At 45.1% G+C, this 15,079-nt stretch overlaps 1 protein-coding gene across 10 annotated transcripts in view; it reads right to left on the bottom strand.

Moving 5' to 3' along the window:
- The window catches only part of ptprsa (protein tyrosine phosphatase receptor type Sa), a 209,083-nt gene that overhangs the window by 67,159 nt on the left and 126,845 nt on the right, over positions 1-15,079 (bottom strand). For all 10 annotated transcript variants that reach the window (XM_076040592.1, XM_076040593.1, XM_076040590.1 and 7 more), the window contains one exon: positions 2,115-2,225. In XM_076040592.1, coding sequence (XP_075896707.1) covers positions 2,115-2,225 — 111 coding nt within the window. The remainder of the gene's footprint in view (positions 1-2,114; positions 2,226-15,079) is intronic.

The raw sequence follows: 15,079 nt of genomic DNA, 5'->3' as shown, positions 1-15,079 counted from the left end.
AAAAAGAAACTCATGAGAGATTGAAAAGAAAAAAGAGACATCGTTCGGGCTGAAATTAGCAGCTGCGGTTCCAGACAGTTGAGGTGAAACGTCAGGGGGAGCCAATCAGCAGCAGCGCAATTTTCTGACTTCGCTGTAGTCGCCTAATACAGGATGACCTGTTGACATTGCCAATTGCCTGTTTTGTTTGCTCTGTGTTTTTCTTTAATTGGAAAAAAAGGACTATGATCCCCGCCACAGCTGCTAATCTCAGGCGCATTTCGCTTTGAGAACAAAACATAGTCAACATCAAGTATCGGAATCGATTGACAAAAGTTAACTGAAAACAGACAGAAAGGTCGACACCAATCGAAGGCATAACAAGTGTGTTTACATATCATGGGAGCAACCTGTGCACTTATGGCCCCTTTGTGTTGGTGTTTGTGTAGGGGCATGCCGATGGAGCCGGTGTTAATGAGGACTGCATGGGTAGTTGGAGATGACACAGCAGCGACGACCGGAGGAACCGCCGGGCCAGTCGAGCGCCGTGTCACCGGAGCGTCCCCATGATTCTAAATCCACGACTCACGCGGCGCTCTAGACTGTCATTTTTCCCAAAGAACCTTTTCTAATTCCTCTCATTCGGCGCGCGAGCGAGGTGCGCGACTCCTTGACATTAGGTGTCACTGCATCAAAGTGGAGACAGCGTGAGCCTCCGGCTTGAATGCCGGCTAGATGAGGCGCTAATCTCTGCTGAACCTCCCTCCCCCCCCACAACCCCACTCTTTTTTTTAACCACCGACTTCCTGGCAGCTGAATTTTTCTTCCCTGCTCTGCTCCCTCACAGGGTATGATAATAGCAATAATAATGAAAAAGCAGCTCCCTGACCCATTTTATAATGTCAGACTAGTGAATTATTTATTGGGAACAAAGTTATTTGGTACACAGCAGAGGAGGGTGGGGGGGGTTGCGGAGGAGATACCGAAGCATCTTTATTTAATATGCACAAAATAAATAATGCATTTGAAAAAAAATGCATCTGCTTCTGTTTATCAGAGCTCCCCCGACTGGGATTCATTGTCATTTAGCATTAGTGGTAGAAGGGAGGCTTTTGTCTTCATTGGCCGTTTCTTACGAAACTCATCGTTTCCTGTGACTGCTACTTCTTCATATCTGCACTTTGCTGGAACGCAGCGGCTACACTAACAATTGCTGACTCTAAAAGGCTTTTAAAAAGATAATACCCCAAAGCAGAAACAAGGGAAGACTATAGATTTATGCTCCAGAACACCACACGGAAAAAAGAAGGAAAGTGCTGAGAACTAGAACTGTGCTATTTATAATCTGGGTGAAACAGCATATTTTTTTTCTTTCTTTTTTAACAAAATACGTATATAGGAAAGAGCAACTGACTGTGGGAACAGTCCATTTCTAGTCATCCACCACAAGGAAAAACCTTTTCCTCCCCCCATAAGCGGGGGTGCGGAGGGGTTGTGATTTTGATTGGCTGGCATAAATGACTCGCCACTCAATCAAAATCAAGACTTACCGTCGTGCTCCTGTACCTGAAAGGAAAAACCAATCAAAAAGACGTCTTTCAGACTCTTTTTGGCTCCCGTAGCTTTTTGGCGGGAGGGAGGAGGGGGGGGGGGGGACATTTCATCGAAAGGAGGGGGGGTTGGGTGGGAAACACAATTACAGATAAAAGGCGTCTCACAGCTGATAAAGTCAAGACATACGGCTTGTTGCGCTACACAATTCCTTCCCAGTGAGTACGGGAGCGCAGTCAGAGGCAAAATGGAGCATAACATCATAACAGAGAAGAACATTAGTTGGTCAATTATAATTTTACATTTGGAAGTTTCAGTGCATGTGAAATTACATTTGTGGGCAGGCATGACTATCAACGCTTAAAGATTTATACGACTCGGCTAATGCTATTTCGCAAAGTACACTTTGTGCAAATACAGCCGGGCTACAAATGGAGGCATTTATAACGTGTAACGTCGTTTAAAGCTGAGCTGCTCTGCGAAGACATTTTAGAGGGGAACGGGGGGGAGGAGGGGGGATTTCACTCATTCATTTGCTCGCTTATTGTTTCTCGGCCTGACTCTGGCGTCGGGTTGCTCCCTACCTCGCACATAAAGGTTAGCAGGGGACGAGTAGCGCACGCCTTCCGCGTTAGACGCCACGCACTCGTACTTCCCCTGGTCGGTCTCCTCGCTGTTCTCGATCTGCAAGCCACCTGGGAAACACGGCAAGACCCAACAAAGACGAGACAAGGGAGACAGAGACACAGGGGGAAAGTGAGAGCAGAGAGGGAAATGATTAGTCAATCTGTCAGCGACTTTGCACACAGGACTCAGACAATCCTCTTAATGGAGGGTATCTCGAGTTTCTCAGAAGCGTTTTGTCAGGAAGTGTTTCTCTGCACTATGCTAATGAGGGCTGCCATGACAGACTGGCTTCCTCTCCAGCCTCGCCGATAAACAGGGGGGAGATTTAATAAATAAGAATGTGGACTGAATCAGTCAGGCTGAATTTTACGGATGCGTGACACGCGATGGCTCCGGAAAATATGGACAGCGTTGTAATTCTAGTGCGATCAGACATAATGAAGGATGGAGGCGGGGTGGTCAGTTCACCCGGGTGTGAGTAACAAATCATTCTGCGCATATCGTTCACCCAGGGGGATGTTGTGCGTTCGGCACACAAGATTGTTTCGTGGACTTACAGGCCCATGTTTAAATGAACACGGCAGCGCTGTGTATTATGCAGCTGCTCTGCAATTGGGCAGTTTCACGGCATACAAAACATAAGGACCACCAACATCCATCCACATTTAATATTTATGACTCTGTCTGAGTTGCTAAAATATACATTTTGTCTACTATTCAAATTTAGTAGAATTTTTTCCGATTTATGCATGAATGCATCTGCAGTTATTCAGAGCAGAGTCATAAACAGTGTATTTAAGTTCAAGGTAGGTATTATAGGAACCCTTGAAGGACAATGGGCTTGGTCCAGCTTATAATATTAATATGGATCTGTTGGCATGTGAAAATAATAAGAAAAAACATGTATGTAGTGAGATAAAATCATTAAAAATGAATATATGTAGCACCTTCCTAATCACAAGCGTTCAAATTTAACCAAACAACATTCCATCTCGAAGTACGAGTCAGTGTTGCGCAACCACGTGACAAGAGCCGAATATGTGGATCTGCTTGGTTTTAATGATTTTGCCCTGCTGTTTGATCAAGTGGGGTGTCAGGAAACAGGGATTGACAGGCGGTGATCAAAGCATTTTTGCAACAGGCCTTTCAAACCGAAATTCTCAGGATCAGTTTTTCCGAAGATTTGAACTTGTAACAGAATCGCGACCTGGGAGTTTGGCACTGGGCCGCGGGATTGAGGGGACGGCGGCGGGGAGGCGTCAGATCATTCCTAGTTAGAGCGCCGCTGCTGGCACTTCCTGATGACATCATTAGGGCTGCTGGCTGCCTCCAGCAGACAGATTGCAGCCCAGGCCTCTCTGACAAACACAGCAGCGTCACTCGTTAGTGTTTAGCCAGGACGCATCAATTCGCCGGCCGCTGCCCGGGATGCTTTGTAATGTACCGTGGCGCGCTCCATCACGGGAGCAAGTGCAGGGAACACAATGTTGTACACAACTACTATTCTGGAACGCTGCTTTATAACGTTATTCCGCTGCGCCGCAAACGAGACCATCGATCGCGCTTAATTATAAAGATTAGTCACGCTTCCACCTTAGCCGCAGCCTGATACCCCTACAAACACGTCTACTGTGAGAAAGAATAAATGAGCTCCAACAATCCATACTCTGTTTTTTGCTGCTCTTCATCTGCCTGTTCAGATCAGATCCGGGGTGGGGGAGGGAGGGGGTCTGTTTCCTGGCACGCGTTCCGCCAACCGAATGAGGGCTTCTACCTGCACGCGGCGCAGGTGGCAGAGTCTTTGTGCCGCAATCTTATTTGGATGTGTTTGATGTGCGCCTGCAAATGCCAGCCCGGTGGCAGGTGGGTTGGAATGTGCTCAGAAGCCGAGAGCCGCAACTGCCGGCGAGGCCGCGAAATAGGGCCCTGTGTGAAGTTCAACTCCGGGCGGAGCGTTCCAGCGGGCTCTGCCAGCAGCTCCTCAGCCCCGGCGTCTGTGCTGAATTATAAAGATGATGGAAGGCTGAGGTTGGTCGCTTCCTCCCTCCTATCCTCAGAGACAGCCGTGCTAAGAACACCCCCCACCCCCCTACCCATGCACCCACCCACACTTTGTTGATCAGACTGCTAAATGGTGAGAATTTTGTTTTATCTTATTCCATGTAGGTCCACATTTATCAGCAACAGAGAGTTTGAATCCAATTAATTCAAATATCCTCTCATTAAAAAAAACAACAATATATATGTATGTATGTATATATGTATATGTATATATATATATATATATATATATATATATATATATATATATATATATATATATATATAATGATAATAATAAAACATTGCCATTTGAAGGTCAACAAAGCACAACCACCAGCACGCAAGCGGATGACATATTAGAAGCCAAACAGGATTAATTGGGAGCCAATTATAGTGAATCTTGTGCCGGCGTTGTGCTGAAAGTTGCGAGCGCAGGAGGGAGAGAAACGCAGGAGGCTGCAGGAGACTGCAGGAGGAGTTTTTTTTTATGTCTTCGCTGTCATCTTCGTGGACTCCACTTTCCTGGGTGGCATTATCTATTGTTTCCAAAACCCCTGCTGGTTTCATTACATATTCGAGGGATGATTTAGCCGAGCGGCGAGGGGCACACAGAGACCCACTCTGTCTGAGACGAAAAAAAAACCAAAAAAAAACCCATGCTGAGGAGGAAAAAGGACGGGACGACACGCAGATATCGGATTGCTGAGGAAAAACGTGACTGAGAAAAGAGTTGAGGGGCATGGATGCTATTTTCAGCCCTTTGCTAAAAGCTGCGCGAGGTGGAATTTGTTTCTCCTCTGGATTGTTTAGCAGCTTCGAGACGCAAAGGGCAATAAAACCTTGCAGTTGTCGGATGGCGGAGGAGGAATGCCGTCTGAGAAACTAGAGGGTTCATTTGGAGAAGCTGCTCTTCTCTCAGTCACATTCACACAAGGATGGAGATTCTATCCTGCTGCTGTGTCTCCCGGTATCTTGTACATGGCAAGTTTTGTTCATTTATATCAGCAGCTATTGATGCTTGCAGCCACACGGGGTGACGAAGCTTCCTCTGGAACTCAGTTTCCAGCTGGATCCAGTAAAAGGCAGCGTTTGTCTGAGGGCCGGTGGCAGAGGGATGCAAACAAGGAACCACCGCAAACCCATTCGACCAACAAACCACTGTGCATATCTATAAAGAAAGAAAGGACACTAACCGGAAGCATGTTACTCCAGGAAGACCTACGAGATTAGTTTATGCTCAGAGTATTAAATTCTCTTTAAAAAAACAAAAACAAAAAACAACTGAATCTTTTTTCTATAAATTCTGATTATCAGCCATTTTCTTCTCAGCTGATTAAATCTGAGACAAAATAAAAATTAGAGCTCTCCTCGTCCCCCCGTGTGCCCTTTCTCCTTCCCTTCACTTTATTTCCATCCCTCTGGTCGTCTTAAGGCATGACTGCACTGTCTGTGTTTTGCATAATTGCGGCCCGTCTACCCAGCCAGCCTGTGGTGCACCACAGGGTAAGTGGCTATCGCCATTTTGTTTTTCACCCTTTTTCTTTTCTTACACCGAAAAGAGAAAAGACGCGGGACACGAAATTTATGCTGAGAATCGTCTTTCACAACAAGACTAAAAAAAAAAAAGGTGTGTGGCCTGTCGGCGCAACACTCGTTTGCTCATGGGAGAAGGAGAGCAGGTGACATGGTCCGAGACGAGACGTCTGCTCCTCTCTGGGTTGTTGTGTCACATCCTTTTGGCCACAGACGCACCAAATACTAAAATGACCGCGGGCTCCTTCTCTATTGAATTCAAAGGGACTGCAAGGCAAACAGATTACTGCACCTGCTAACATTTGGCAGAGTGTGTCAAAGCCGAGCTCGGCAGCTGGAAATGACTTAAAGATGTGTTCCATCAGGCAGAAAGGCACCGAGATTTCTTACAAAACATTTCTGTTTTCACCAGCGAGGGAAACTTGCTGTTTTCAGTCTTGCGTAAGGCTGAATAAAAAACACTAACGTCGAAGGACATGGGTGACAGTGACAGCACTTTAATCCACTCAAATGGATCAAAGGCACCAAGAGGCACTCTGCCAAAAATATGAATTTCAGATTCTTTTGGGGGTCAGAAGAGAAAGAGTGGGTGTCATTTTATCCTTGTTCTATTTCATGATGCAACTGTGCCATTTAAACCCGCTGAGGGGGTAAAATGTGGTGAAAATCCAGCCAAAGGTCTGGCCAATAATGACATCACCTCCGTGTGGACCAATTAGTCTCCATCTCAAAGTGACCCTTCCTTCCTCCAATATCCACTGCTGCCCACTTATGGCTGTCTTGCAGCATGTTCACCGCCTTCATCCCGATGATAAAGAAGGCCGTAATGGCCAGTGGGTGTGAAACATTTGTCCCAGCCGTGACAGCTGCCCTGGTTATAACGATGCTGCATGCTGCAGGCTGCTCTGATGAGGATCATTTAGGTGCTGAGGTACAATCGCAAAGCAGACTGCTGGGGCCACCCTCCACAAATACATCTGCTGGGAGGAAACGGATGTATTTGAAAAAGAGGTTGTTTCATTAAGATTATTAGCAAAATCCTGCACAGATTTTGTAACCGTGCAACAGTAAAGTGCACTGACTGAGGGCCAAGAATGAATATTGGGGTGCTTCTGATCAACCTCAATTCATACCTTCTGCTGTCTTTCTGTCATAAAGCCTCTTAACATTACAGCAAAAAATAATCTGACCGGGAAGAATTTATTCAAATAAAGGGATGACACTACCGTGCTACTCCTCACCTCCACTTGACTTCCCCTCAGACCTGCCAAGAAAGTTGAACTGTCTAACATAAAAATGCAATCCAGAGGCGAATAGTTGAATTCTGTTTGCCATTTTGTTTCTAACATCTCGGCATTCAAACGACCCCTGGTGTTTGATGTTGTCTCGGCAGGCATAAATATGCAAAGGCATTTAAAATGTACCGAAAGTGTCTTCCCAATAGTTTAGATTGGGAGAATGACTCATGTATGTACATTCTGAGGCTGCTCACTTTGGTTTCGCTTTAATGTATAAATAATGGCACTGTTCACATGGCAGGGGGGGCAGAACAAAGGACCACCCATCTGCCAATCAAACATCCCTCTGGGTTTTGCAAAAATCCACAACAAAAGGATGAACGGTGAATGGCTGCTGCGTATGAAGGCGACACTTTAAGTTTGACGCAGAGTTAGTTTCAACTGAGGAGTTTCAGAGAGTGAGGAGACAAGAACATTCTGTGTTTGATTAAACCAACTGGAATGAGCGAAATCACGCAGCCTGTGCTGAAGTCAAGGTCGTTCTGGCACAAAGTGTGAGAAACTCCGACGCTTGGTAGGCAGTGGGGAGCAGAGAGTGATGGGAACCGAGTCTCAGTTATGAAAGGTGCAGTGTTCAAAAGAGAGACGGAGACCGTCGGTGAGGGGCAGCGGGGGGGGAGTCGGACAGACAGACGAGCTCAGGAAAACAGAGGGACAGATGAGGGGATAAAAGAAAAGCAAGGAGGGGCCAGCATGGATGATTAATTTCAGAAAGTGCCTGAAGCCGCACTCTGCCCACCCCTGTCGCTGCTTTGTAGCGGCTTTGCCATGTGTGCCCCCCCCCAGTCTCATTTGTGTAATTCAATTAGTGTGCTCCAGTGGGCCTTGATTGATTTGTTTAGCCGATCAACAAAATAGCCGGCCAAGTCCCGCTCGTTCTTTCGCCTCCCTCTCGCTCCTTCCGCAGCCCGCTCAGACTCTGCCGGTGGCACACTGTTCTTTTCAGCGCCTTTATCGCCCGTTTTCACTTCATGCCTCTCATTAATCCTTCAGCTCGCGTCTCCTCTCCTGTCATTCCCTCTTTAGCCGGCTCTTCCCGGCGCCGCTCACCAAAGCACAGGCGAGTTAGTTACCGTGGGAGTGGAGACACACTTAAAATAATGACCACAAACGACCTTTCCGCTGTGCAAGCAAGTGCGATTAATGATTTGGGGGCAACAGTAGTAATGATTGAGCCATTGATAGCCAATGAGTTTTGTTGGGCAGCACATGGGTTGCTGATCATTTTAAAAAATATATATTTTTATGTTAAGGTTGGCACGTTTGCAAAAACACAGCCGCAGGCAGAGTGTTGTGCATGGTAAATGCATGAGCTTTTCATTCAAAATGCTTTCTGACCGGGAGATGCTACCAAATTAAATTGCTTGCCAAAAGATGTTGTCTTCCCCGTCACTATTGCCTCAGTGCCTCCCCTTTGTAGGAACTTCACTGAAGATTGAACTAGACCGACTCCACAAGTAAAACATCCTGAGATAGATTTGCAAGGGAACAGCCCAAAATTAAGATAAATATTTCACATTTCTATGACCTCTGTCCATTTGTTCCTCAAAGTTGTGAAGAAATGACGAAATAATATAGAAAATTCTTACTCACTGGGCCTATGACTACTGAGCGAATCTTGCAAACATGTCGCCAACCTGAGAAAGCAGAGACGGTATCTACCTCTATCACTTCGACTTCCTTTCAAAAAAAGGAAGCTTTTTAACCAACACCTGTAATTGTCAAGTGCCAATTTCGCTCCCAAAGCCAGATAAGAGAGCCGGCGGGAAAAAGCTGCCGCCCTTCTTATCCCCGTTTCTCTTTGCTTTCGCATGTTTCCTGGCTGTCACCGAGACACACGCTGCCACTGCCCCAAGGTCATTGCAGTGTGATAGCAGCGAGGGGCCCCACGGGTGATGCCATTGTTGTCAGCGCCCATCTGCTAGCGAGCTACCGCTGCTCACTATAAAAACCTTTCTGAAGCAGGTAGTCACGTCCAAAAGGTTTTGGGTAGACCTTATTTCGGCATCCACAGCTTCCTGTGATGCAAATGTTAATCCTACACAGTTGAAATGAAAAATTCACCTGAAACAAAACCACTCGTTGCACTTTTGAGTCTCTCTCTCTTAATGGGCCCCAAAGTCAAATCTGATTCCCAGGGTGCTTCTGTAACCTACAAATATTCAAGTTGGACTTGCACCTTCCTATCTGAACTTGTATTTGTACTCATGCTTTTCACAGAGACATAAAAAGAAAGCCAACAGACTGCTGGGATTTCTTATACCATCCCGCTATCATCTGGGATAACTTCCCCACCGACACATCACAGTCTGACTCTGTTGAGACCTTTAAATCCAAACCTTAAACTCATCTTCCCTCCCGGACTTTGTCTTTGATTGCTTTAGGCCCCATGTCTGTTACCTTTATCTCCTCAGCGACACCGTCTCCATCACAATAATTCCTTTTCTTTGCAAGACCAATGTTTAATGTTTGTCTTGCAAATGAGAGAAAAACATTGCAAGTGATTGCATCTTTCTTTGCACAAATGTGCTTTTGACTTATGCAGATTTTCCCCCATTTGTGCAAAGCGCAGCAAATATCTTGACTGTGATCTGCAGACATGTAACTGAGCAAACAAACTGCTTTTGTCTTTTCCAGACAGTTTAATTTAATCTGTCTCCCTCTGCATCCTACGACGTAAATGTCCTTTCCATGTTGGTTTCACACTCTCCTCTTGCCAAGTTGATAGCATGTGGTACAATGGTGCGGGGTGCGCTGTATTCAGGCTGCTTATCTCATTATTTAGAATCCACACTTTCGTTTGTTCAAGACAAACTGATTTATTGCACCTTTTTAAAACCAAGCAGATCAGGAAGAGCTTTGTCTAGCGAGGTTGCTCATTACCGCGTGAATAGAAAGAAAAGGGGGGGGGGGGGTCTTTATATTTGCTGTGAGCATGGAAACCGACTGTTGCACGTGGCTCGTATGAGGTGGCTGAGGGCAATGGGTCCTTATGCACCAGCTGGGGTGACACTGACAAATGCACCTTTTGTAAATTGAAAAACTTGAAGCATTGACTTCATTTCCGAGTACACACTTACGTACATGGTGAAGTGAGATAGTCACTTACCTACTCAGCCTGTAAAGGAGAGGTAGGTTATAAAAATAAAGGCAACAACAAAAAAGTTTCTCAATGACCACACTTGGAGAGGATTGTTTTGGGGGAAATATAAACTGGGAGAGGATTTGAAGCGGAAACTGGACTTTTTTGTTACAATATCACAAACAGGTGAGGGCAAAAAGTTTTCGCCATAATGTGGTGTATCACTCATGACTCAGACTATTACCCTTCCTACCTTGGTATCCTCCAGTTTCTCCTGTGATGCTAAACAGAGTTGGTTTTGATTTGGTAAAAAGATATAAACTGCTACTTTCGGATGCAGAAATACAACCCTTTTTTTTTTCAAACAAAGAAAGTTGAACTTGACAGAAATTTACAATTGGTCAAGGAGGATATTAAAGCAGAAACTTGTCAGACAGAAAGGGGCTTTGATGAGTTTTCAGCTTCATTTTTAACCTGATCACCAAACAAAGGTAACGCAAGCCTTAAAGTCATACCTCCAATGCCCTGTGCACTGTCAAAAAAAGAACGCTTCCAAACCTGCTAAACAACCCTATAATAAATGACTATCCTGCATCATAATCAACTGGAAACATCTATTCTCAACATGGAATGTAGGACACGGTGAGGAACAAACATAGGACAGTTGCATGAAAGGACAGTTGCAAGAAGGGACAGTTGCACAGCCTCTGATGACGAATACATAATGTATGATGACACTCACAAAACGGAGCACACAGGACGCAAACGTTGATGGTGTCACAATGTTAGTGGGGAGAGAATTTCTCTATCACATTTTTAAGAGACAGACACACTTGGAATGAACACTTTTCAGCCACGCGGGCAAAGTTAGGAGCAGTTTAAAGTGGTTTAGTGTTAGTTATAGCGTTATTGTGTTGGTTAATACACGTTGGTTCTTAATCTTACCTCGAATTGGGGTACCCTCTGGAGGAGACACAAAACGAAGACACAACATCAGTTTAGTTTAGTGTTAATGTTATTATATTATATGAATATTTGGGTTCTGGACGGATCACTGTGACTAGATTATCCCAATACATAATGGGGCTTCTTCCTTCCACAGGAACCTTCTTACTGCTGGTATCACAACGGAACAGGGAATTTTTAATGACTGTTCTATGACCTCTCTTTTATTTTTTACTATTCATTTCATGATTTTTTGTTTTTATTATATGTTTAGAATCCTGGGGAAGGGACAATTGGTCAATTGGTCTAATAAAATAATAGGGCAGCCATAAATGAGAAGTCTGAAGTACAAGTTTGTACTGTGGCGGTGAAAGAAAGTTCAATGTTTCCATCCCTACTCCGTCTTTCAGGAACACTCTATTGTTCATATCAAAGAGCTGTTTTGTGTGTGCACGTGTGTGTGTGTGTGTGTGTGTGTGTGTGTGTGTGTGTGTGTGTGCATGTCTATTCATTGTTTATCACAACTGTCTGTAGGCTATTGTGCTACATGCCTGACTGCATGCCAAAAGTCCCATTGGGAACAATGAAATATTGAGCTTATCCAGTCAGTGGCTGGTGGGATTTTAGAATCAGTCCAAATTGTTGCTGCAATGCACAATTCTCCCCCTGTAGGCAAATCTTTGAGTTTGGGTAGTGGTGTCATCCCACTCCTAACCAAAAATTTAAGTCCCGTCCACTTGTGTCCTTTATTCACCGTTCATCCCCTTTTATTCCCTGTTGTTGTTTCCAAGCCTTTTGTTACTTCCTGGAAGCAACATCACCCAGCTCTCTTGTCGCGCAATGTCCATTGTCTCTCTGTTCTCTGCCTGCCTGAGTCTTTTACGCAGTTTCTCCCTTTTACCTTCTTCGTTCTGACTTTTAATCCTAGCATGACTCAAGGCAACAACTCGCCCTTGGCAATCCCTTGAGAATGCCAGCAGGGCAGCGTCAACCCAGCGGTGGCACTTCGCTTAGAATAGATGGCCTGCAGCAACGAAGCTGGGCGGAGGGGGGCAAGGGTGCACAGTGCACACAGAGGCCTAAACGCTAAAGGCCAGCATGGTTGTGCATGCAGCTCATACCAGCTGTGCACAGTATATTGTGCTGGTTCTTGGCTGGGTGAGCTTTTCAGTCAGTCTGGAGCAAGAGCTGCTCATACCCCATCTCCGTTGTGAGACCAGCAGCTAAAGGCAACTTTGGAGTTCTGCCTGGTTTGCAGTGTAGTTGGATTCAATCGAGTTACTGATTAAGATTGGAAATATTTTTAGACATCAGTGTTAATACGGGTCCATTTAAGTTCCTTATGTTATTATAGTGACTTACAGATGTAAGAACTGTATTCAAATGTCGGATTTAGATCAGATCGGAACAGATCGCTCTCTCTGCGAAGACAATTTTGAAGAGTGAATTCCTTGAGACTCTCCCGTCATTATAAGCAAAATGGATGGCTTAACAACAGTGGACGTTTGGAGATATTTTAAAACCAGGCAAAACAATAGGGAATTTGTAATTTATTTGAATACATTTTAGAGATAATTTAATCATATGTAATCACAAGACAAAGGACGCTGGGGTCTGGGATGGGTGTATTGTTAGAGTTAGAGGGTGCAGAAGCTATATTGCGCTGTAGCTGATGGAGATTTAGTTGAGGGTTAAGGGATACGTTAAAAGGTTAAATGCGATTCAAGTTAGTTTTTAGTTAGGCTCATACTAAGGTTAAAAGGGTTATCTTGTAAAAGAAAGGGGTGTCGCATATAAGGAAGGGAATCTCTTCTCATCTCACTAAAAGAAAAAGGAGTAATAAGCAAAAAGCAAAAAAAAGAAAAGATAAATAAATCACAGGTTGAATTGCTTTGGGTTAGTTAGGGCATTACTTATGTAAAATAGTGGGCCGAGGGAGTTTCTTTTCTTTCAAACTCTAAAGAGGGAGTTTCAGTGGATAGATTTAAACTTTGTTGTGGCTCAAACTAGGCAGGCTGTACACAAGAGTGACCAGCCTCACTCAGTCATAATGCCAAATCCACCTGAACTGGAGGCACAGAACCTCATAGCTGTAAGCTCCACTTCTAAGCTTTGGTCAGTCTGAGGTTGATCAGCTTATGGTGACAATGACCTAAATATACCTCCACAGACCGCTGACCTTCTCGCATTATGAAATGTGGCATTATTTGCTCCACAGAGCACCCCATCTGTTTTGTCGAAACAGCTCTGTGAATATATTAAAAAATATTATTGAAGGATGTAGTTTAAGCCAAAGGCAATCTGGCCAGATATGCTGTCCATCTGTGTCTGAGGCCGACGGGTGTGCTGTTGGCCGACTGTCAAAATATGACCACCCTCCAGAGGGCATCTGGCTGACCTTCTCATTACCGCAGACACTGGTCTGGGACTCCGTGGCATCGCAGCAGGCCTCACAGAATCCCTGACTGTTGTTACTACAACAGCAGAGGTCCAGGGCGTCTCCTGCGGAGCGGCTTTGAAGCCAACGGGCATCTGCTTGGTGCGGTTGTTTTCCCCTTGTCCTCCGAGGAATTGCGATTAACCTCAGCGTGAATAACAATCATATGTGCATTCGGTAAATTTGCGCATATAAGGAAGCCGGCTAATGTCAGGTCATGACTTCAGACCTTTATGTTAAAATTGACCTTAATCTTAAGGCACCCCTCCCAACCCTCTCACTGTCTCCATGGCCTCTAGTTAATCTGTTCTGGCTGACGAGGCAGCGTGGGCCTGGGGTCTGCAGCCACGGGGACTTAGCAAAAAATGTCAGACTCCCTCCACACCTCTAGAGCGGCTCCTCGGGGGAGCCTGACACAAATATCACTGCCCCCAACAGCACAGCATGGTCTGGCACATTAGGAGCAAACCAAGCAACCAGTCAGGTAAACAGCAGCTCACTGTTTCATCGTCCCGTAGCATTCTAAGTTCGCTGTCCTCTCGTTCATATCGAAATAATTGTGGATGCCTTTGGATTTTAGCATCACAAGAAGGGAAGGTCACATGGGAGGGAAAAGTGGCAGATTCATTTGCATTTAGCCACTTTTATTACGCGCCCAAAGGGGAAACTGTGTTGTCATCCGCTCAACAGAATTTCATCATAAAGGCATGGACATGAAGAATGCTGGGGAGTGGATTACCAAATCTAATGGCTACAGAAAGAGCATAATTGACATCTGTGTAATACAGGGGGGATTCTTCATGCCTTGTATTGATCCATAAAACCAGACTCTCTTCAAAAGTAACCACTGGGGGTCAGATTGTTTGGCTTCTTTTTCACCATCTCCTTAGAGATCTTCCTTGGAAGAGAACCCAGCATCAATGGGCAGTTCCAGAACACTAAAGCGAACACTGTGAGACCCTCAAAACTCCAAATGCAAAAAATCTGACGAGCCAAGATACCTAAGTTTAGCGCTGCCTTGGGTGTTTAGGCAAGCGGGCCTTTTTCTCATCAACATAAACCCTGCATCGCTACTGATTAAGCATTCCAGCACTAATGAAAAAAATAAAGCCCTGAAGCTAGCATTACCTTACTTGAGTTTGGCTATGGAAACAAGAGAAAGCAATTTCCTATCACCCCCTCTTGCATACACATATAGTTTGAACTGTAAGTAAAATATACTGAGCTTTAAGTGGCTGGCTGTATTTTTGCAAGGAGTTCAAAAAGTCAGGAGGAGCGAAGAGTGCAGCCAAATGTAACTATCATTTGAGCCCTCGCCCTCTGGCGTGGGCAATAGAGCCTTTACTTGAGATTTGTAAGCCAGTGGGGGATCAGGGCCAATTTGGCAAGAGAAGAAAACGCTCTCCAGAGAAAATATTTGGACAAGAGCTGAGGATCGACCCAGCCTAAGTTTGGGATTGCAGAGTTTAGCCATACAGAGGTTCTGAAGTGGCCTTCATCAGGAAAGTGGAAATTCTTGCAGGCCCGGTCGGTACTTGAGCAACCTTCCAACAAAGTCTGTTCTTGTAAAAGTTGAGGTTTTAC

Source organism: Nelusetta ayraudi, unplaced genomic scaffold (genome assembly GCF_046127955.1).
Source record: "Nelusetta ayraudi isolate G7.1 ecotype Tasmania unplaced genomic scaffold, CSIRO-AGI_Nayr_v1 ptg000062l, whole genome shotgun sequence".
Classification (NCBI taxonomy): domain Eukaryota; kingdom Metazoa; phylum Chordata; class Actinopteri; order Tetraodontiformes; family Monacanthidae; genus Nelusetta; species Nelusetta ayraudi.
The sequence above is the reverse complement of the archived record's forward strand: the minus strand, read 5'-3'. Positions and strand labels throughout refer to the sequence as shown.